Genomic DNA, 23,933 nt, shown 5'->3' with positions numbered 1-23,933 from the left:
TAGAGATTCTGCGTTTTCCTTTTTATACATCAAGCCGTCACACATCCAGGGAGCGATGTGGCGCACAGGGAGCCCGGCTCAGCCTCCTGGGGCAGCCGCTACAGCACGCCGAACGGCCAGAGAAATTTGTGCAACCGCTGCACCAAAACAACGTTGGAGAGCCCAAGAGCCTGGGGGTTGATCTAACGTGTTTGTGTACGATTAATTTCATCATTTGCATGTAGGGTAGACAGCCAGGGTTGGGTCAGATTACTTTGAAATGTAATCCATTACTGACTACAAATTACATGGCAATATTTGTAATCAGTAACGTAATCAGTTGGATTACCCAAAACATGTAACGTAATCTGATTACTTTAGCATTACTCTTAGATCACTTCAATAAATATGCACCTTAAGTTAAAGACACCGCCACAGAATTGATTAATGAATTTTCGTTTTATTTTTCTCTTTATTATTTCATTACATCTAAGAAATCGTTTTGCTCTCATTAAAGGTGCACTAAGCGATGTTGGGTGACGTTACTTCTTGTTGACTTCAAAGTATTTTCAAACAAAACGGAGGCTAGCTCGCCCCTCCCTCCTCCCAATCCTGTCCCCTCCCCCCAGCGCCGGCCGAGCCTTTTGGGGGCCCTAAGCAGAATTTGATTTGGGGGCCCCCCTCGCACCACGCGGAGTCACCTGTGCTTGACGATTATTGACACAAATGTCCCGCTATAATGTTACATTATAAATGAATACAGTGAGGTTATGTATCAATACAGTGATGGATTATGAACTACTGTCCCCCTGGGCACAGATGCATAAGGACACTCCCCTACTCTATTGTGCAAAAGTGGGTGCAAACGGTGAGGGGGGGAACATTTTGAATTTGGTATATGTGATTTCCTGTATTCTGGTGCATTTTGGGGATGGTCAGCTGGAGAAGGGCAATACCTAAATTTGTTCAGATTCATAGCGTTTTGCTTTTTGATTTATTAAGGTAGTGACTTCACGCAACTACTTGGGGTTCAGGGCCAAACAACACGTTCTTTCCAACAGGACTTTATGTTTGAGTAAAATATTACATCTATTTATCCTAATAGGGATGCATATTTGGATTTTTTTTTCCTGATCGATAGCCCGCCCGTGTTAACCGCTTATTAACAGTTAACAATCAGCCGACTAAGTCCAAGTCCACCCGTCTGGGAGAGTTAGTTAGTTAACATTAACTTTTGGTTTGCACAACTTGCACACAAAAAACACATTATTATTTTCCACTGTCTTTAAATCGAAGTTGTGGCGATATTGTCGACTAGTCAACACATTTTTCCCAACTGAAATGGGTCTGTCTTTCGACGGCGACGGCTCCTCCATCTTGAGTTTTGATTAGAACCTTTTTCATGTCAAGAAACTACACAGGCAATTGGATGATAGTGACATCTACACAAACGAATGAACTGCTTGTCAAATTAAAACATAGTTAGGCTATCATAAAAAAAAGTTGCATTGTTTGCATGATAAAATGTAATCAGGTAATCCTCAACAATGCAACTGTAATCTGATTACACATTTTTTTCTTGTAATCTGGGCTGATTATAGTTACTTGATTTTTGTAATCTGATTATGTAATCCAGATTACATGTAATCCGTTACTACCCAACCCTGTAGACAGCAATCAGTTTAGGCAGATGATCACTTTTTCGGTAGCCTTTGCAAAAGGCTGTCTGTATGGGACGTAGGTCTGGCAGAGCAGCAGCTCAACCATGGCGCTGTAAATTTACATATTATGAAGAGCGACAACGGTAAAGAGTAGTATTAACGCCTTTAGAGCGAATTAACGAATTAGAGCCTTCTAGAGATGTAGCAACTCCCAGCGCCCGCTGTTATACTGCGCATGTGGGAGACACACACACACACACACACACACACACACACACACACACACACACACACACACACACACACACACGCACAGAGATTCCTCGATTAATAAATTGTTAGTTGACTAGGGTATCCAGCTGGTGGTTTTATATTGGGGTTTTAGACAGATGCCAAACCGTATCATGAAACTTAATTGTTTATCAAAATAAAACATAAATCATAAGTAAAAATTTGAATATAACTTGTGTTTGATGTTGTTGTAAATTCAACACTCATTGTATTTTTTTTGAAAAAGTGCCAAACATGAGGAAAATGCTCGTGTAGATTTTACAAAATGTCATATTAACTGAATATAGATGGCTCCAGGTTGGGATGTGTCCGGTTTCAGATTCTGAGCAATGATTGATTTCAGCGGGATTAGCGTGTTTGACGTCAGAAACTGCAAACAAATGACCCCATAAAAAGAGGGAACCTGTATGAAAAAAAGGAAAAGCTCTGGGCGCACAGCACAGCCTGAGAGGTCTAGAGAGCGCCACAACTACACTGCCACTTAAAGTCGCACTTGGACACGCAAAACACAGAAGACTTCTGTGCCTGAAGATGCCCCTTTCAAGCAGCTCCACGTCCTCCACAAAGAGCATCCGCAGAGCAGCATCAGAGCTGGAGAGGTCTGACTCCATCACGGTAAGAAATATCAGAAATAGCCACGTTTTCTTATTTAGCTTTTCTTTTTAATGTTCAATTATAATCAACAACCTGTAATTGTGTTTCTAGTGATATGTCTAAATGAAATCCAGAGGACCACCAATGTATTGCGCGCAGAGTGCTTGGCGAGGTGACTATTACGCAGCGGCGATACCTGATGCCCTCCATAGAAAAAAAAACATGCAGCAATTGACAGCTAATATCAGCTGAAATGTTCGCTGTGGCAGCTACTTAGTCTTAGCTGTGTCGTAGGTTTACTGCATTTCTGTTCTAATGCGCATTTGGAGATAATTGGCGCTCCCATCAAATATCCAAAGAGATATCCAAATAGTAAGAAAATCCCAGCAGTTCCCCCGCTCTGTTGGTGTGTCTGTGTGCTCTGACAGTTGAAACAAAACAGTAAAAACACATGCAGTACATATACAGTGCAATTCTTTGTTTATGTTTTCTTTTGGAACAGTCAAGGTTTCTCGGTAGACGGCAAAGCTTGATCGAGGACGCGCGCAAGGATAGGGAAGCCGCCGCTGCAGCGGCAGAGGCTGCAGAGGCCAGTGAGCAGATCGTGTTTGAGGAGGACAACGGAAAAGCGCTGCTCAACCTCTTCTTCACTTTAAGAAGCTCCAAGACACCTGCACTGTCGCGGACACTCAAGGTTTTCGAGGTATCGCAATAGTACTTATATTACAATGATGTATTTGCGTATCTGAGAGATACAAATTTGGCCAAAAGGGGTATGGGGCACCACACAACAAGGCACGCTATAAGTTATAACTCGTGAATTCATTAATGGTTTATAAGTAATTTACTAAAGCGTAATAGATAATTTGTTAAAAAAAAAAAAAAAAATACAAATGATGATGATACATATTTTTGGGCTGCTATGGGTTCCAACTGGTTAGTTATTTCTGTCTACTTGGAAAGAATGCAGTTATAAATTCATATATTATTAAGCTCATGGGTTTCTCACTAGCCATCAAGTCATAAATGTTAACAATAACTTAAGTTGATTTTGGTTCAGATCGTCTGGAGCCATGAGGTAATTAGTCAAAGGGATTCTCCTTTAAAACCCTTATTAGAAATGTTACCACAAAAAGGTTTGGGAAGATTTAAACATGCTTGGAGACACATTATATCCCATATGCTGTGTCATTTACTAACAAATATATTGTAGACAAGTGCATCTCATTTTCTGGACAGTGAAATCCTGATCATCTATTAGAGATAATGACTTCTAAAGCTCAAAGCATTTGACAACCTGGGGCCGGGGGTGGTGACTATATTAGGAAGCATAGCCAAATTGAGCATTTTGTACTGCTTCAAGTGTTACATGTACAACAGTGTTTTTTTAAGTGTTAAGCTTGCTAATTGGGCATTTTTTTTCCTTGTCATCCATGCACATTTTACATCAGACTTCAAAAGAAGGTTCCGCAGGTTATATTCGTCTCAAATACTGTGTTGCATGATTGCATCCCATCTTGGTCATGCTGTGAATGTAATCCAGTACTACTGCTGCAGGAGTTACATTTCAGTGTGTTGACTGTGTTTCAGACATTTGAAGCTAAGATTCAACATTTGGAGACGCGACCGTGCCAGAAGCTAAAGGACACCCTGGAAGGCCTGGAGTACTTTGTTCGCTGTGAGGTGCACCTCTCAGATGTCAGTACTCTTATCAGCTCCATCAAGAGGAATGCAGAGGATGTCAAAACCACCAAAGAAGTCAAATGTAACTCCCTTTTGCTGCTTTTACAAAACAACATTCGAAACACATTCAATATTGAAAGTTTAAAGTAATCACAAAATCAGCAGTAAACTTAATGTATCTGCATCTGTTTCCTTTTCTGTACCAGTTCATTGGTTCCCAAAGAAAATAGCAGATTTGGATAGATGTCATCATCTGGTCACAAAATTTGATCCAGACTTGGATCAAGACCATCCTGTAAGTAACCACTTTTCCAGTATGAGCAGAATGGTTAGGCTCTGCTTATGTTGTTGGACCAATATGTCATGACACAGAAAATGCGATCAGCGTTTGATATATTTGATTTAAACAGGGCTACACAGACCCTGCTTACAGACAGAGGAGGAAAATGATTGGAGACATCGCTTTCAGATACAGACAGTGAGATACAGTCTTTTGCCTGAATGCTGCACAGACATAAGAAAAAAAAACCTAATACTTGATTGTTTCTGATGCATCTATATGTTTGTCCTCAGTGGGCAGCCGATTGCCAGAGTGGAATACACAGAGGAGGAGATTGGCACATGGTAAGAGCATGCTCATTTAAAATGCACTCAATACATGATGTGAAATTTACACTGAATTCAAAGTGGGGTTTTTTTCTTCAAAAAAACAGTTTGACCTTCCTGATGTTTCAATATCAGAGCATCTTTGTGTCCACTCACCATCCGCTGAGTCAGTTTCATGTTGATTTGTCTTTCATGGGTATTTTTGATGAATTAGTTACAGATGGAGGGCACTATCAAAGCAGTCTAGTTGTGACAGCTTGAGCTTGTCTGAACACAACATTTATCAGGGAGCTGGGAACACATGACGTAACAGGAATAATTTACATGTCAATGGGTGTTGTTCATTTGGCTTGGACAGTTTGAGCCAGAAGAAAAGTCATCTCTGAAGATTTACGACTCTATGAAATACCAGGTAGAAAGGTATTTGGAAAGCAACTTTCAACAAGAAGTCTTAAAATACTTGAAAGGCATTTAGACACAATATAAAACAAGACAATTAAATAGAAAATAAAGATAAGCCACATTTAAATACAACTGACTGAACAGGAGAATAGAAGTCACATTGCAACAACTTATGAATGAACTCTACAGTGGATTTTATGCTCATTCATTGTTAAGATACCTAAAACAAGGTTTTTAATATTGGTTTATGCTTGAGAAGCTTTTTTTTTTCTTAATTATTATGTACTGTAATTCTATCCCTAATTAGGAGGGAAGTCTACTCAACTCTGAGGGACTTGTACATCACCCATGCCTGCAGTGAATACCTCGAGGCCCTCTGTCTGCTGGAAAGGCATTGTGGGTACAGTCCAGACAACATTCCCCAGTTGGAAGACGTGTCATGCTTCCTTAAAGGTAAAAACGGGAGAAGAAAAAATGAACAAATGATTAATGATTACACTTTCCATCAGCCCTAGGGTTTGATTCTGTCTCTCTCTCCTTATCTACCACCTCCTGAACACACACACGCACATGCACGCACAGAGCGTACAGGGTTCCTGCTGCGTCCAGTGGCAGGTCTGCTCTCAGCTAGAGATTTCCTGGCCAGTTTGGCATTCCGGGTGTTCCAGTGCACCCAGTACATCCGACACTCCTCCTCCCCTATGCACTCCCCGGAGCCGTGAGTACAACTGTGACTCCGCTTGCTTTGCTCATTGCATCAAATCCCATCAGTCAGTTGTGTAGCGTCACATTTCGGCCCTTGCCACCATAATCTAGGTGCATTCAATGTCTCAGCATAATGTTGCCTGAACCTCCATAAACCTCCCATCCTTCAATCTCCAGTGTTGTTCCTTGGCTCTCTTCTCACTCTGTCTCTTAATCCAGTTTAATGAAACTTCATTGGAATGTCATTTTGATCAAAAACATGTTGCCAAAGCATGCACACAAACAAAGTGATGGACTTGTGGAAAAAAAAAGCTGAAATATAAAGCACACAAAATGAAACAACTAGTTAGTGATAAGTAATCAAGTAGATCAAAATAGATTAGAATTTCAATGAAAAAGCTCTCCTATTTACCTTATAAGTAGTTATATTTATCTTCCAGTTCTTTCAGTTTAAATAACCTCACTTTTTGAGGGAAAAAAATCTGGACCGAAACTGAACTTCTGTCTTCACTTCTCATGTTTGCACAGATTTGTTTTTCACTCTGTAACCATTGTTTTGTAATGCAACCAGATTGAATTGCCAGTTTGGGATCTTAAAGTCTGTATTTAGTTAAATTTATCTGAGTAGGTTTTTTTTTATTTTAATTTGAATGGTTCCAGTTGAATCTGTCGTTCTCTTTCTCTTCAGTGACTGTGTCCATGAACTGCTGGGCCACGTCCCCATGCTGGCCGACCGCACTTTTGCCCAGTTTTCACAGGTGAGTGGGAGGACGGCCCTGCACGCTTATTTTCCATGCTATGTTTTTATGTTTTGGTAACTATTGATTATTTGTTCCAGAGCCTTGGTCTGGCATCACTTGGAGCTTCAGATGAAGACATTGAGAAACTGTCCACAGTAAGACTCTAGTCCTCCAACACCAACAGTAGTTAGGGACTGTACGAAAATGATTGAGGTGGAGAGAGGGGCTAAACCTTATGTTTGTTTTTTTTACCCTCCCCAGTGTTATTAATATTTGCTTTGAAGTAAACCCTCCCCTTGACATAGAATAAAATTAGAACAATATATCCCAACTCAGGCCCGACATCAAGTGTAATATAATAATTTATTATTAATTATTACACAGCTTTGTTCAACACTCGATTCTGATTGGTCAATTATTGCATTTTATAGTCTGTTATTTCTTATTAGCAGACCGCTGCTATGAATAACAGATCATCGCTATGGAAGCCGTTCTGATCATAGACTCTGGAGGACCATTATAAAATCAATAAACTCATTTAAAAGTCAATATTTTGTGTGAAATTATAGATTTTTTACTAACTAGCTGTGTAATAAGCGGGATAATGTAGAGCCAGCGCGCGGCGTCTTGTATCCCCCTTTTGGGCTTTAATTTGCAATAATGGCCTGCTCGATCTACATTATCCCTTACATAATTGCAGTTTAGAAGTGGAAATATGATTAAAATTATGAAAAACGTAACAACTGGGGCGTTCTGTTACCAAGCATTCCTGCTGCTCTTTATTTTAGTTGGCTTGTGAAAAAGTGGTGCACCCTTTAGAGAGAAAATGTCTGCTACTGTTTCTTAAAACTGAAATTATGGCTCTACCAGCTACTAGATGATTAAATGAACTGTAAAAAAAAAAATCACAGATATAGAGACATGCTTTGTCCTCTTCATACGACAAAACCCACCTTTATGGTCCATGGCACACACAAAAGGCATCTTCTGGATGTAATATTTTAATTGAACCATTCAGTCTTCTGTTTTTCGGTAAATCTCACAAGAAATCTAATAAAATATAAACATGGGTCAAGAATAAATGAAAGGCCCCTACTATCAGACTACCCTCCCTTCAGCCAAAAGAAAAAAAATACACACTCCCCCTTTTCTGACCCCACCTCCCCCAAATCCCACCCTGGTCATTTTTTAACAGTCTTTTTTAACCTTAACCTTATAGTCCTTTATCTAAAATTTGACAAATAAAATATAAATTCATTGTCAACTCTCAGTCACTCTCTTTATGTTTTGTTTTTTTTCCCTCCCATCAGCTGTACTGGTTCACTGTGGAGTATGGCTTATGTAAACAGAACGGTGAGGTGAAGGCTTATGGAGCTGGACTGCTCTCCTCTTATGGAGAGCTTGTGGTGCGTTCCAAGCATGCGTTCTCTGCTTTTCTGCATGAAGTTGAAATCTTTCCCTGAATGAAAAAAAAAAAATGCTACAATCACAGCCAACCGAGCTGTCAGCTAATTCTCCATCTTTTACTTTTAATCCAGCACTCGCTGTCTGATGAACCGGAGACGAGGGAGTTTGAACCAGAGGCTGCAGCAGTGCAGAGCTATCAAGACCAGACGTACCAGCCCGTCTACTTTGTTTCTGAGAGTTTTTCAGATGCCAAGGAGAAATTCAGGTATTGAACCACACAAGCGTTCTTGTTTGGACATGCAAATACACAAGAACATACAGAGACAGAGAGAAGAGTTAAAACGCACAAAAAACAGAGAGAGAAAGGGGGTTATGTAAGGACATGTTCTAAGGTCAGAGAACAACCAGCCAACCCCGGAGGCCACAAACTTTTATAGGTCAGCCATAGCAGCCAGAAGACAGCTGTTACTAATGTAGTCTTTCTTACCAAGGCAAAACGCTGGAGTTGTATTTGGCAAGCAGTTCAAATGTTGCCCTGCATAACAATTAGCTTTAGTGAGTGTTTTGAAAGCATTTGGTCTCTAGTAGAAAACAACAACAAAAAAAAGCTTTGGGTTTGTAGAAGCAAGGTATGAAACAGACTTTCTATGCGGTGCTGATACATGCAGAATATTCCGATCTTTATTAAGTGTATATATGCATAAACAACAGGGGGAAGGAACGTATTTGGCTTGGAATTCTCAGACAGGGCAGCTGTAATGCATATATTCATGAATAGCTCAAAGCCGACCTCACCTTTGACTTCTTAGGGCTTACTTTTTGGTTTTATTATCTCTGACAAGGAGGTACGTGGCTGGCATCAAGCGTCCCTTCTCTGTGAGGTTTGATCCGTACACCAGCAGCGTGGAGGTGCTGGACAACCCGCTGAAGATCCAAGGAGGCCTGGAGGGTGTGAAGGACGAGCTCAAGATGCTGACAGATGCCCTCAGTGTTTTGTCCTGATAATGCCCCCAGTCTGCGACCCCCCCCCCCCCGCTGTTGTCCGCTTCCTCTCCGCTGCGCTCTGAGTCGTCCGACGTGCGATCGAGACCGATGTGATCATCTTTCTGTGCTGTACCTCCAGTATGATGCTGTTTCTGATGAGTCATTGCTTGCTGTCGCTGGCTGGTTGGCCGACAAGGTTGCAACCATTAAAACCTCAATACACAGCGCATTGCAGGCAAAGTTTCCAAAGATGTTTAAATGCCTCGCTGGGTATGGATCCATTTGTGAAATGATAAGGTTTTACAGACCGTTCATGTTTTTAAAGCAAAGTGTGTTGTTGTCAAATTCTGAACCAAAATCAAAAGGGACCTGTGGTAATGAATGTATAAAATAAAACTAAATGGGTATGGTATAATTATTTTAAAATCCCAAAAAAACACAATGTTAAAAGAAATATTGAAGGGTATATTTAAACCATTTATTTTAATTAGATTAAAGATATCTCTCTGCTGTGTTAAAGGCTTTATTTTCCAGATATGTGAATTCAGTTTTTGATTATTACCTCTAAATTTGCTGATTTATTGTTTTTATGCTCTTTTTTGTCTTGCAGTGAATACACATAATAAAATGAATATCACACACTTTCCATGTAATGTACTGTTGATTGTGGCTTGAGTTAAACGAATCCATCAAACAATAAAGAATTGCAAATTAAAATGTGGCTGTCATCTTTCAATATTTCATAAAGGATTTGGTCCTGAAACTCTTGAGAAATATATAGATATATATAGATATACTGTATATACGTATTACGTACATGCACATATATTTCATTATTATCTGTTCATCTCATGTCTGACCAAATGGAAAGAAATCCTACAGACTCACATTTAATGATGTTTGGATTCATAATAATTTATGAGGGCAATTAGGACAGCACTCCAATTAACACGTTTTATTGACACATTATTTTTATTGTGGCACTAAAAATTATTAAGTGGAGTACTGTCCTAATTGCCTTTACAAACTATTATCTTCATTAAGGATCCAGCACCCAGTCTTCATAGTTTCTATGTGAGTTGAGAGCGTTGTCTTATTTGTTATTCTTCATTCTAGTTGACATTTGTCTGCCACAAGAGGGAGCAGTCCAGCAAGGTGTGGGCCTACCTCTCCGACACTAAAATCCTTATTGACCCTATCATAGTAATACATCTTCATAATGCTCTCCTCCTGCCTACAATCACAATGGGCTATTTTGCAATGTTATTACAAGTTAAAAACAAGCTAATGAACATATGAATGCCAAAATAGACTTGGATGTGGATGGGTCCACTTTACTGTACATATGCTTTTTGGGACAATATAAAAAAGTACCGTCTATGATTATTGCTGAGACAATGGAACAATGTTGGACTTATTTTTAAAGGACGAACCTTGGGGAGTTTGTCTGGACAGAGCTCCAGGTGGTCAGGTTGTGAGATCATTGGGCAGCTGGCCTCCTGCTAGCTGATGCCTTCCAACCTGCTGAAAGCTGAGAAAAAACAAACGGAGGTTCCCTCCCAAGACCACTAGGTGTCAGTCTAAAGACATGTCCGGATCCTCACTTTCAGCAGAAGCCACACTTCTAAAGGAAGCCACAGTTTAATAAAGAAAAGAAAAGCTTACTGCAGCTCAATGTATGCAGTCACTTTTGTCTGTTGTTAATCTGCCTGGGCAACATCTGGAAGAGTTTTTTTTCCTGCTAGACTTTCAACAGTCCTGTGACACTGTGTGATTGATACTTTAATTATATATATATATATATATATATATATATATATATATATATATATATATATATATATTTTTTAATTTGTGAGCAGCCAAACAACGTCATAACATTCTTCATCATTTCATCATGTGATGCAGCATTTACAGTGGCTACAGGCTTTAACACTTGGGCATTAGTCAGTCAAAGTAGATAGACTGATCCTTTCCGAAATTCATCTTGCACCATACAGCTCATCAAATAGACAGACAACAGACCATAGACAACAAGACAAGGACTGACAGTCAGTCCTGCTGCTGCTGCTGCTGCTGCTGCTGCATCATCCTCCTGCCTTCATGTATGGGATAACCTTACTAATCACCCTTCACTTAGACACACTTGACCCCGGTGACTCCATATACACCTGAGTCAGAGGAAAGCCGCAGACCTTGGCCACACTGCTTCCACTCTGAATGCCAATCTTAATCACAGCAGGGCGGAGACATTGACATTTCTCTAGGAGTCGGAGGAATTACGTCTATTCTTGTTCAGTCTGTCCTGTGTGTAAACATTGTGATTGTAGGTTACAGTGCGTAAACGTGGAAAAATGCCTATGGAATTGTTCCATATTTTCTGACTCTGCCTCTCTTTCTCTTTTTCTCCCTTTAAGCACTTTTCCATAAACCGTCTCTGGACCAATTCGTCTTTTTCTTTCTTTCTTATTTTCTTTGCCAGGCGTAAAGAGGAGGAGCGAGGGGGTGGGGTGTGGGTGTAAGGGGCGTGTTTGGGTATATAATACTACTCCCTGAGAACTTTTGCCTGTCGCCTGGTCTTTGGGACAGCCTTCACACATCATCTCATATATCCGCACCAACTGGGAAATTAACTCACCTGCAATCTCTACAACCAAATAACCCCCCTCCCCGACCCCCCCCCCAACGTTTTGACTACTGCCAACTGACATGGAGATCCAGCAAAGACACGGACACCACTCACTTTGCCACACCTGCCGGAGAACGGAGAGCAGCAGAATGAAGGTAACCAGAGGGAACAAATAGTTTTATACTCTCCGGCTGTGCTGCGCGGGTATTGATCAAGACCTCTGCCGGGGTTATATCCATGTTTTCTTGGTTTTAGAAGTGAGAAACCTGCCTCGGGCTGAGCCGTTGCATTGATCCCATCATTTCTTTTTCTTTTTTGTGTGTTTGTGCAATATGAGCAACCGGACATCTCTTAATTTGCATGCAACAGAGAAAGTTCAAGATACACAGATGACATGGAGTGCGCCTGAAGCTTTGAAGCATTTGTGCAACAGGTTACCTGATTAGGATAGGCGAAGAAAAATAGCTGAGATGTATTTTATTCTTCTCTCGTCTGGATGGTGCGCCGTTCACTGGACTCGGAGCAAACAGCTGGTCTTTTTTGTCGGCAGATAGGGGGCGGTAGGTCTGAGGGTCAGTGAGCTCACCGCAGGGTGAGCAAGGGGAAAATATATGCTGAGTCTGGCTTTTCAGATCGTTAACTATCGAGCAGCCGGTCTTGCAACTTCTGGGGAGTTGTGTAAGAGTGAGAACGCCACAGATACCGTCTACTTTTTTTCCCCCCAGAATAAGCACTTCTCTCAGGTGCAGCACCGTGACAGCGGCTGATAACAGTTGGGGGTGTGTGTGTGTGTGTGTGTGGGGGGTGCATCATTTTCCGCTCGCAATAGGCATACCGGTAGTTCAAAAGCCTACCTAGAAAAAAACATTTAACATTGGAAGTATTTAACACTGGAAGTTCCGTCTTGTAGGCTACATGCATGCAAACGTGAACGCGAACAGAGTGGATCCTCTTATATCACACCGAAAGGGCAACATCTGGCTGTCATCGGACATTTCTTCTGTCATCACTTTTGAAAATGTGTGGTTGCATTTGTTGATCCGGTGCTCTATTCTGAAATGTGTGTTTATGTGTTTGTGTGTGTGTGTTTTTTTTGTCTGCAGGTCAAGAAGATGTCTTCGTCCAGTCGCGCGCTGCTGTTTGCACTGTCCCTCGCGCTCTACGCTGTGGAAATAGCCTCGGCGGAGACGCTGTGTGGGGGAGAGCTGGTGGATGCGCTGCAGTTTGTCTGTGAAGACAGAGGCTTCTATTTCAGTAGGTTTCAATCCCAGCACATGTTTGCACACAATGTGCCGCACAAACGCTGTTTCGCTTTTCTTTTTCTTTTTTTATGTCCCTCTGTTGAGTCTCTCGGTTGTTCATTCGCACACATCTGTTTGGATAGCTGAGGCTATCGCTCTGTCTGTGGCTGTGTGGTATGCGTGTTTGGTATTTTTCTTCCTCGCGCACTCAACACACGCGCGCACGCACAGACACACACACACACACACACACACACACACACACACACACACACACACACACACACACACACACACACACACACACACACACACACTGACCAAGAGTCAGAAAGAGCGAAAAGAGAGAGCGAGATTATAGCCAGCTGTGTGTCTCAAGACCTCGTCCAGGCTGCTGCTCTGCTCTGCTGAGGGTGCGCATTCGGCCTAAAGCCCGTATATACCCCTAGTTGCATATGAAAGGCCGGCGAGCTGTGAAGGCACACACGACACAGCGCGACACAATGGGCCGCTTGTTTACCAGTTAAGTAATAGCACCCCAAGAGGCATACCAGTCACCTCAGCACCAATGTTCCCAGGCCACACTGATGATTCGGAGGGTGGGGGGGCTGTTTTTGATGTCAGGTTAAGAGGACGGCTCATTAACATCACTTCTGATTACTGCTTCCATTGTAGTGACGATGGGGATAGCTGTAAAGCATTACGTGAATGCATCGTGGTGGTTGTTAATCCTCAAATGGATAAGCTTCTGTTTGTGACATACAGGAGTTCACCTTCGTCTGGTATAGCTGCAGCAGAGAAAATATATATATATATTTTTTTTTCATTGAAATATTGGCCCACCCTCTGCTTTTCACCTTTGACAGGCAGTTTCTTTGTGTGCTTCCTGCCGCAGAAGCTTCTCTCCAATCATAAAGATGATTATCCAATTTAGGCCAACATAGACGTGCTCCCTCCGCCTTCACTTCTCCTTCTCCTCCCCCTGGATCGCCCTCTCGTTCTCTCTCATGTTCCTCCTCCTGCAATCAGATCTAGCCTTTCCTCTCGTGAGATTTGGGCGCAGGACTTCCAACATGCTAACCCTCCACCACCTCACCTTGTTCTTCGATACCTTTCTTTCCCATGTCTCCACTCTCTTCCTCTTTTGTTTTGCATTCTTTCCCTCCCTTCCCTCTTTTGACCCTCACACAACCCCCCCCCTCTCTCTGCACTGATCCATTTTCTCCTGTTTTTTCTCTACCTCTCTGCCCCTCCCCTCCTCTCTCCCTCCTCATCCTCTTTATCTATACTGACTTGACAAAGGACAAGGTCACAGGAGAGTTTCCATTTTATGTATTTGCTCACCCAAAGGTCTGTCTGAGAGCTTAGCTGTCGTTCTCCGTCGCTCTCTTTTGGGTGTTTACTTGTGTATTCATTCATTAACGGACGATAGCCCTAATCAGATTATCCTCTACAAACAAAAAGATTTGTTGCAATTGGTCATAGATTTCCTTTGATCCTCTTTGCTCCATGGACTGCTATGATTGTCGAAGTAATCCTGCGAAAAACAACCTAGATTAATTACCGATGCCAGTGTTGCGTTCTCATGCCTTAACCTCGCCCTCCTCATGGCCTTTCTTCATCCCTTGTTGTGTTTCTCCTCAGGTAGGCCAACCAGCAGGGGTAACAACCGGCGCAACCAGAACCGTGGGATCGTAGAGGAGTGTTGTTTCCGTAGCTGTGACCTCAACCTGCTGGAGCAGTACTGTGCCAAACCCGCCAAGTCCGAAAGGGACGTGTCGGCCACCTCTCTGCAGGTCATACCCGTGATGCCCGCATTAAAACAGGTACATCTCAACAACAACAATAACACGCCAGTATGGGAAACTATTTTAATCCTCGTTCTTATCTGTCCTCCCATCTCCTTCGCCTCCACTCACCTCTGAGCCTCACCCCTATGTCCCTGACACTGTGTACAGACTAAGACTCACGCAAATACAGGTTTATCTGGTTAAAACGGTCATTGGTAAGCAGTTAGTTTCCATGCAAAGTGCTGACCATCGGGGAAAACATCAAGACGGTCACAGCTCATTATATTCAAAAAAAGGCAGAGTCATACTCACAGACTTGTGTGAGAGAAAGAGAGAAAGTCTGTGAGATGTTAGAGACTGCTGGTCCGTAACAAAACAGTGTGTACCGAGTGTGTGATTATTAGTCACGGAACAGCAAGCTCCCCGAAACTGGCATGCGTTTTGATCTGCGCGGTCAAAAACACCTGACCTGGCCAGCAGAGCTTCTCTGAAATATGTCACAAACATTCAAGGAAATCATCAAAGCGTTTCTGGTCTTTTCACTGCGATCACAAGACTGAGCTGTGGCTGCTTTCCAGGTCTCTTCAAATCCCTTCAACCCTCCTTTAGACAAGGCTGGGAAGATGTTTATAATGTTTCTGCTTTAACGTTTTAGAAAATCAGTATCGGTGCAGTGGCATGAGATGCTGTAAAGAAAAATAATAATACGTGACTGTCCAGAGGAAAGTAATTTACACTCTTTCTGAAATGCCAAAAAAAGAAGGGAAGAGAATTGTAAGGGAATTCGTTGGGACATGTCTCTAGTTTGTGTGGGCAGGGAGAGTTGATGGGTACAGCCTGCTCTGAGGGCCAGCTGTTCTTAGGCTATTGAGCAGGCCTGGAGTGAATGAAGGGGGATAAACACACTTCAAGTGTCAGGACCAAAACAAGCCATTCAGAAGGAGCACTGGCTACTCACGCATAAATTCCAGCTTCGCTGCTAACACTCCCATTTTGTCTCAATCTGTGGTGCTCAGCTAAACACCTAACAATCTGTGTAAGAATGGAAGATTTGAAATGACAATGTGTTTATGTGGCGTTTTCTCGGTCTGTGGAGGTTAGTCAGTTCAGCAGGTCGTTGGGTGAACAACGACGTGCTCCTCGTATGTATATGAGGCGAGTGACCGCCCTTCCCTTTGACAGTATGTTAAAGAGGCTGAACTAAGCGCTTGTTGACAGCTTCTTTCAGTCAAGGAAACCAAAACAAGGGCAAGATGGAGGCAAGGCGAGTCTGTTATGACGCTCGACGCTATAAGAATGACAATTGATTTCCATTTGACTGGCCCAACAATGACTGAATGTTTTTGCAAAATAAACAAGGCTTTCCTCCATTTTAATAAGCACTTGCAACAGTATCTTATCACAACTAATGAACTGACTCCCTCTTTTCCCTTTTTCCTCTATTTTGGCCTGCACGCCACGATAGGAAGTCCCAAGGAAGCATGTGACCGTGAAGTATTCCAAATACGAGGTGTGGCAGAGGAAAGCGGCCCAGCGGCTCCGAAGGGGTGTCCCCGCCATCCTGAGGGCCAAAAAGTTTCGGAGGCAGGCGGAGAAAATCAAAGCCCAGGAGCAGGCAGTCTTCCACAGGCCCCTGATCAGCCTGCCTAGCAAACTGCCTCCTGTCTTGCTCGCCACGGACAACTATGTCAACCACAAATGAGCCCGCTGCCAGCCCTTTGCACAGACAAGAGTTTGGAGGGAGAAAAAAAAGACTAGGGGATTATAGCTTTGTCTCTGACGTCATTTCTGTGGCAGTCCTCTTTGACCTCCCCTGCCCTGTCCGAGCCCACCAACAATCCCCCCCCCCCTCCCCTTCTCTCATCCACTACTTCTTGACCCCCTGGCCCTTTTCTTATGCCCCCCTCAACCCCACCCACCCACCCTCCTCCGGCACACAAACATGCCTTCACATTCTTCCTGTCTGAACTCTTTAGCTCCCTCTCTTTTTCAGTCACTGACACAAAGGCACAACACAAACGATGAACAAAAAGTTAACAATTCGGCTGAATGCAATTCAGGTGGATCCTTAAGCAAAAGAGAAAAGGGAAGGGAGAAAAGAAGATGAAAGAGATCTGTGGTTTGCAAGTGTCAAGAGGACACCCAGCGGAATGTTTTTTTTTTGTCCTTTTGGAAGACAACTGAAAGTGAAGAGCAGCTTGCATGAAATAATCCATTCCACATCATTTTTCCTGAGGCAAAAAGAAAATCTCTGTTAGTTCTTTTTCTTATTAGTTTGCACCTTTACCTATAAAGGGACTTCCACACTGTAAGGAATTATTTTGTAAAATTAGATTCCTGTTCCAGCACCTTTTGATCACAAACAAAAAGCAGAAAAGAGTCTGCAAAATTGCACATTGCCACGGATTACGTCAAAGTAAAGAAAAAAATGGCACTATTTTTTTATGAACAATGAACGTGTAGCTTAAAAAAATGTCATGGTGCTAGCTTTGGGAATGGACTCAAAGAAGAGGTTGAAAAGCACGTTTTTTCTTTGAATGAATATTAAAACTTTCCGTTTTAAGGAAAGTGTGACTTTTGAAAAAAGGAAGATAAAGGATATGGGGGAGCTCCTGGCAGTGGCAATGTAAAGGGGGAAGTGTCACTGAGAAAAATATGGGCTGTGTCGGCATCTAGGCTCACAGCGAGTGCTAGCGGCTGCTCATCAATAGCTTGCCAGCATTAGCGGCAAGGGGGACCTGAGACCCAGTCCCTGTTCTTCCTGTCCCTGCCAGACACAGGGAGCAGTGTGAGGACAAATATGGGACACCGTGGACCGCCTGGATTGAGACAGTACTACAGTTCTGGGACTTCCTGTTTGCTATGGCTTTGCAGACTGCTCTGACAGGAAGTAACATGGCATGGACAAAGAGCAAGTGGGATAATGATGATTATATTTTATTTTGTCTTTTTTTTCTGTTTTCTTTTCATATCAATGTTTCAATGAAAAAAAGGAAAACCCCGTCAGTTTCTGGTACCGTGACATTCCTGTTTTTCCAAGTTAGGCTTTTATTTTTGTTTCCATGGTTATTGTTGTGATGTTATTTTACAGTTCTAATGGCACAAAATTTCAATTCAAAGGGAAAAAAACAGCAATAATGTCAACTAACATTTTATTGTTATTGTATATCAGTAGTATTCACATGCTTTTGCCTGAAAACAAATACTTGAATATATATATATATATACATCTCTATATATATATATAGATATATAATTAGTTTCCAGGGACGTTGTGTTATTTTCCTTTAGTCTGAGCTGTATCTTGCGTAATGAGCCGCCAAGCTTTTTTGTTTGTTTGTTGAAATACAAATAAGGGCACTGTATAAAGGCATTATTTATTTTGTTATAAAATATATTTGAAAAATTGGTCCAAATAATATACGTAGCACTGATGCTCAACTGACGGATTTATTTTGTATGATCTCTGTTTTCCAATTGGAGTTGTAAGGCTTTTTGTAGATGCTTTGTACCAAAAATAATGTCTTTTTTTTCTTTTTTCGTTTGCCATAGTTACTTTAAATTAATATTTTAACAGCAGCATAGCCTGGATTGCTTAGGCATGTTATGTCACAGAAATAGGCACATACTCTGAATACGTTGGTCTGCATGGATTTCCAGAAGCCTGTCAGGGGTTATCTGTGAAAAGAAAAGCATCAAGGAGTGACTTTATTCTTGGAAAAATAACTGTTCAACAGTGATTGTACTCAAACCCACTATGTTTTGAAGCCACTTTAGTATTGATGGCAGGAGAATGATCATCCTTCATTAAACCATGTCTTTGGAATTGTGCATGGTGTTCTATGATCTTCTAAGGAGCATGCCTGTGTGCCAGTGCCACTGATGTTGTCGCGCATTGGTTTGGGTCATGAGGCCATAACTGTCCGGTCAGTTGTAGATTTTAGGGTTTAGCTTAAATGTGACTTTCACAAGTCATTGTGTCGATGCCTTAATTGGAGGTAATGATGTTGCTATGATGCTAGTAACCTTCAAAGGTCATTGTCTATTAAGGAGAGCTTATCATCGCTCAACACCTCACTATCTATCTGTCTGTCTGTCTGCCCTTTCTTCTCTGTTTGTAAAAGACAATGCCCCTGATCTTATGCATCAACAGTATGTATCTGCATTCGCATGGCAAGGAGGTGGGGGGTTGCTAGCCTGCCATTCACCCCTCAACAATCTTCCAGTCATCTATCCATAATGCATTTGATGAAGGGCTATCACGCTAAAACCATTTCTGAAGCACTCAGGAAAAAAAAAAAATCTGTGCTCTCCAAGGGAGAAGGGCAGGGTGTCAGTGCTAATCCTGTTGTGGAAAGGCAGCTGAGGTTGTTGCCCATACCTGGCCACAATGATACAGCTCTTTGTGACAAAACCACTGAAGCCCATGTCAGAAACAAGGTCATTCTGTGCCACATTATAGTTTCCTCCTCCACTGTGTCATGCGTCACCCATGAAATGGAGACTTAATGGATACTCGCCCGACTGTAGTGAAGAGTCAAGCCAATACGTTATATCTTCTGTCAGAGAGATCTCAATTATCAAGGCTGCGTCCTGTCTCTAATTATATTCTACTTCAGTTGTGCAACAAAGCAGGCAGTGCAATTATTATTATATTATTATTATTATTGATAAAATTATTATTATATTTTCTATTTTATTCAATATTTTCCTGCTAGGACTGCATTCATTCACTATTGTAATGTTCAAACAGGCTACTCTAGTGTTCTTATGAATGGCGTGAAAGACAACCACTTCTTTTCGCTGAATATGAAGAGATACCTTGCCGAGCAATGGCAACTTTTTCTGTGTCAGTAGCTCACTCAGCCTGTGTGTATTTTATTGATTTAACCTCTGCACGCTAGAACGTCCGAAATGCACAATTCATGTACTTTCATTTTTAATATCAATAAAAAAAAACATTTTATCAAACATACAATGTCTAAAAGAGTTACTGCTTTGTTCAGTGTACTTGCCTGTCTCGGGCATGTTTGTTTACGCTTTCGTTGTGTTGAGCTTGAGAGCCATTTTTGAAATCTTTTTATATCAATTAAACCTTATGTACCCTGTAAATTATTTATTACATCTTAAAGCCTTGCAGAGGATCACCAGCTGCTCTTAGCACCCTCACTCTTCCTCTCACCCACCCCTCCCCTTTCCCCCTTCCCCCTTCCCCCTTCCCCCTTCCCCATCTCTTTTCTCTCCCCCTCTGCCTCAGTCCATGATTGTCTCTGGCCACATCAACACCACTACGTTTTCATTTTGAAACAAAAACAATCTCCGTCCACACAAGCGTTTAGGCTCCGTATCAAAAATGATCTCCGTCCATATTAACACGCCTGACAAGGCAAATCACGTGGCCATTCACATACATTGGGCATGAACTAGCTGCTTTAAACAGGAAGCAGATTGTCTGACGTTACTCTCCAGTTGAAAACCATGGATGTATAAGTTGAAAATACAGAAAATACTTTGTAGAAAGAACAACAATGGTGAAAAATAAGACCAGGGATTTATGTGCTTGGACCGACGCCAAGATGTGTAAGCCTACCTAACCGATAAGACTCGTTTTCAAAGGTCTCCGTTTCTCCCCATCCAGACTACAACGCAACCCCGTAGTTTTCAAAGTCGCACGTGGTCAGCAGTGTTTCAAAATGTCTTAGTTTTAGGGGTGTGGAAACGCTGGAGTAGTGTGGACACCAGACGTAATAGTAGCAAAAGATATCCGTTTTTAAACAAAAATGTCTTTGTGTGGATGTAGCCTCTGTCTGTCTGTCTCCTGCTCTGTAAAAGGGCAAAGTGTGCCAAAGTAGAAATCGGCACTCACAGAGTGGCAAGCAGGCTGGCCACAACTCCCCAGTATTTCCTCTGCTGCATGCCACACTAAACCCGACCTGTTCTCACTGCCTCTGACACACCCATCCGTACATCCATCCCTCCATCCTCCAGCGGCTTGCTAACTACTGGAGCAAGCTCCACTTCAGTGGCTAAGTTTAGTAACCAACATGTCTCAAATTAACACATGCATGTTCTGAAAATGGCACAACCTTTCATTGTTGACATGCATGCCCATACCCACCCATGGGATGTCTGTTACCGGGCAGATTTACGGTACAGGATCTTTGTTCCCAGAATGGAACAGTTTCAGGCACTGGGGTTATCTTGGTGCAGCAGAGTTGCTACTGTAGCTCTCTGTTCTGTTATAGGTTGGCATCAAAGAGTTTGAACTTTACAACCAGGAGAGTCAGAAATCTCTTTTTCTTTGGCTTGAGTGCAACGTTCTGCCTTACAGTGATGAGATACACATGTGTTGCTTCTGGGAAAGCGGAGAAGATAGTTGGCTATCATAGTAAAGGGGCTTGTGTTCTGTGTTTTATGGTCATAAATCACCCAATTAAATCACCTTTTCCTGTCTCATGAAACCTTATTGCCCTACTAAGAAGTTTGTCACCCTGCAAAATGAGGGGAAAACACTCAACTGGAAGTGCATGCTTTCATTACATGACATTTAGCTGACGCTTTTATCCAAAGCAACTTACAATTGCTATATACGTCAGAGGTCACACGCCTCTGGAGCAACTTGGGGTTAAGTGTCTTGCTCAGGGACACATTGGTTGATGTATCGCAGTGGGAATTGAACCCGTATCTCTCACTCCAAAGGTACGTGTAATATCCACTGCGCCATCACCACCTTTCAAATATATAATAGATATATACACAATCATCCACATACTGAACTTGCATGCAAACACTTGCAAATGTTCACATATTTTCATCTCTTGTTACCAGTGGTGGAAGAAGTATTCAGATCCTTTACTTAAGTAAAAGTACTAATACCACACTGTATACATACTCTGTTACAAGTTAAAGTCCTGCATTCAAAATGTTACTTAAGTAAAAGTATGTAAGTATGATCAGGAAAATGTACTTAAAGAATTCAAAGTAAAGGTACTCAATGCAGAAAATCCTCATTTTAAAAACTGTAAACGATCAAAACAGTTCTGTGTTTAATCGGCTAATCATTTCAGATGTACTTTAGGCGGTTATATTAATGAGTAGTTTCATTTATAATGAAACATTGTATTTTATAAACTGATGCTATTTGTGTGCAAAAATCTTAATTTGTAAAGTAACTACTAACTAAAGCTGTCAGATGAATGTAGTGGAGTAAAAAGAACAATATTTCTCTCTGAAATGTAGCGGAGTAGAAGTAGAAAGTGGAATGAAAAGAAAAGAAAAGACTCAAGTAAAGTACAAGTACCTCAAATGTGTACTTGAGTACAGTACTTGAGGAAACGTACTTAGTTACATTCCACCACTGCTTGTTACCATTACTCCATTCCCGTTATTGATAAATGCATTATTAGTGCAGTGTTTTTAAATTGTCATTCCCAATAAAACACCTTACTCTCACTGACTTTTTTTAACCTACTTACAGGTGAGTGTGTGTTCACCACCAGCTGCTCTGGGACTGAGCCTGTTCCCTGCAGGTTTTTATATATAGTAGGACTCTCTAGAGCTTGGTAATGAGATCAGGGACTCTCTAGTCCTTGGGGCCCTTCACGTCAGCTCTGTGCCTGACGGGGCAGCGTCTGGCACAACATAAGTCAACAAAACAAGCCAAACCGGGCCACAGTACCGCCAAGACATATTCTTGTTTTCCCGATTGTTTGAAGGTTGAATCTTGTTAAGATTAAAGCTGATGCCGCAGTAGTGTGTCATAGTCTAAAAAAGAAGTCTAACTACATGACAGAAGGAAATTACATTCTCATTTATTGTCTGGATTACAGTGTATTAATAACTTAGTTATGTAAAAACCCTAACAAAACTGAACAACATGGAAGGCTGAAAAGTATATATTTTTTCTGTCTAAGGTATGTATAATTTGGGTAGGTCCATTTTATACATGTTGTCGAATTTAAATTTACATCCGCATCTATATCCGGAACCTAGGCATAAAATCACTATAACATTATCCTAAATAAGTAAACAATAGAAAGAGCACAGAAATGCCACCTCAACCTAAACTGGTGGAGCCAAATAAACCATAAACCCACGCATCTTTCCCCATAAGAGAGGCCTCCTGAACTGTGGAGCGGAGTGTAGATGTGGGTGGCACAACTCTCCCAGGCCTGACATTGGAAACTGCCAAAGAGCACACTAGAGTTAGTTGTGGTTGGCCGGATGCACGGGATGCATGTAAGGCCAGGCCAACTATTGAGGCACAGGGTTTGGCAAGCCCAGTCCATCACAGCCCAGCGTGGCCACACAGGCCAATTAAGACAGGCCTTCTCCTCTCCTTTCTTCTCCTCCCCTCCTCTGTGTCTCTCTCATCTCTCCCTCTCTCTTTATCTCTCACTTTCTCTCTTGTACTCCCTCTCTCTTTCTCCCAATCCTTACAAAGCGTGCTCACACATTCCTCTTTTCCCACTTTGCCTCTCTAATTGCTGTGGACTGAAAAGAGGGATGGAGAGAGGGGAATGAGATTGGGAGAAAGAGACAGAGAGGGAGAATCAGAGGGAAAGGGGGTCATACCACATAACCTCTATGGCCAGGACAAACTGTACTGGCCCCCTGGAATAGTCAAAACCCCTGTTTGTGGTGTGTGTCTAGCTTTCTCTCTCTCTCTCTCTCTCTCTCTCTCGCTCTCTCTCGCTCTCTCTCTCTCTCTCTCTCTCTCTCTCTCTCTCTCTCTCTCTCTCGCTCTTGCTCTCTCTCTCTCATTAATTACACTGACATTTAACCGTTTGGCTAATTTCATCCAAAGAGCTTAATTTCATATTATACAATATAATTCAATCTACATCCTTTCATTGGCTCTGAGGTGGTTACAGCAAAGCCAGAGTATAAAGAGGGGATTGTGTTTCTTCAGCGCCCCACACAACTATCTAATTGTTGATTCCTAATCAACCAGGAGCTGTGAGGAGCCTTTCCTGATTATGTAACCTCAGGATCTGACATATTAACAATGACGTGGAAGTTTTAGTGGATTTTGTACAAAGTAAAACTATGTCAGGAGAAGAGAAGGTTAATCGGGGATATTGGATTTGCTTCTTGATCAAATCTATGTTCATAGTGTTGTTGATGTTGATAGTCATAATTATTGAATTTTATTTGTATCACAGTTTATAATGTGTAAAATACAAGATCTGACTTCAAGGGCATGAGTACGAGACAAAAAC

At 41.9% G+C, this 23,933-nt stretch overlaps 2 protein-coding genes across 2 annotated transcripts; both read left to right on the top strand.

Annotated features, from left to right (window-relative positions):
• The first annotated feature begins 2,340 nt into the window (after positions 1-2,340).
• Positions 2,341-9,769, top strand: th (tyrosine hydroxylase). The gene is made up of 13 exons (XM_039807445.1): positions 2,341-2,546; positions 3,028-3,228; positions 4,116-4,290; positions 4,415-4,503; positions 4,619-4,686; positions 4,782-4,832; positions 5,524-5,669; positions 5,799-5,934; positions 6,610-6,679; positions 6,760-6,816; positions 7,972-8,067; positions 8,200-8,333; positions 8,911-9,769. Exons 1-13 carry the CDS (start codon positions 2,463-2,465, stop codon positions 9,068-9,070), a joined length of 1,467 nt encoding a protein of 488 aa, XP_039663379.1. The 5' UTR covers positions 2,341-2,462; the 3' UTR covers positions 9,071-9,769.
• A 1,861-nt stretch (positions 9,770-11,630) lies between these two features.
• igf2b (insulin-like growth factor 2b) lies at positions 11,631-19,687 on the top strand. The gene is made up of 4 exons (XM_039809058.1): positions 11,631-11,836; positions 12,785-12,935; positions 14,567-14,748; positions 16,178-19,687. Exons 1-4 carry the CDS (start codon positions 11,762-11,764, stop codon positions 16,412-16,414), a joined length of 645 nt encoding a protein of 214 aa, XP_039664992.1. The 5' UTR covers positions 11,631-11,761; the 3' UTR covers positions 16,415-19,687.
• Positions 19,688-23,933: the final 4,246 nt, after the last annotated feature.

Source organism: Perca fluviatilis, chromosome 8, assembly GCF_010015445.1.
Source record: "Perca fluviatilis chromosome 8, GENO_Pfluv_1.0, whole genome shotgun sequence".
Lineage (NCBI taxonomy): Eukaryota > Metazoa > Chordata > Actinopteri > Perciformes > Percidae > Perca > Perca fluviatilis.
The sequence above is the reverse complement of the archived record's forward strand: the minus strand, read 5'-3'. Positions and strand labels throughout refer to the sequence as shown.

What these genes read in the sequence shown, in the direction of transcription:
- th (XM_039807445.1), top strand. Translation starts at nt 2,463, where the DNA reads ATGCCCCTTTCAAGCAGCTCCACGTCCTCCACAAAGAGCATCCGCAGA. An exon ending in AACCACCAAAGAAGTCAAAT is followed by an intron (nt 4,291 to 4,414) that starts GTAACTCCCTTT and finishes TTTCTGTACCAG; the next exon opens with TTCATTGGTTCCCAAAGAAA. An exon ending in CCTATGCACTCCCCGGAGCC is followed by an intron (nt 5,935 to 6,609) that starts GTGAGTACAACT and finishes CTTTCTCTTCAG; the next exon opens with TGACTGTGTCCATGAACTGC.
- igf2b (XM_039809058.1), top strand. Translation starts at nt 11,762, where the DNA reads ATGGAGATCCAGCAAAGACACGGACACCACTCACTTTGCCACACCTGC. An exon ending in CGGAGAGCAGCAGAATGAAG is followed by an intron (nt 11,837 to 12,784) that starts GTAACCAGAGGG and finishes TTTTGTCTGCAG; the next exon opens with GTCAAGAAGATGTCTTCGTC. An exon ending in AGACAGAGGCTTCTATTTCA is followed by an intron (nt 12,936 to 14,566) that starts GTAGGTTTCAAT and finishes GTTTCTCCTCAG; the next exon opens with GTAGGCCAACCAGCAGGGGT.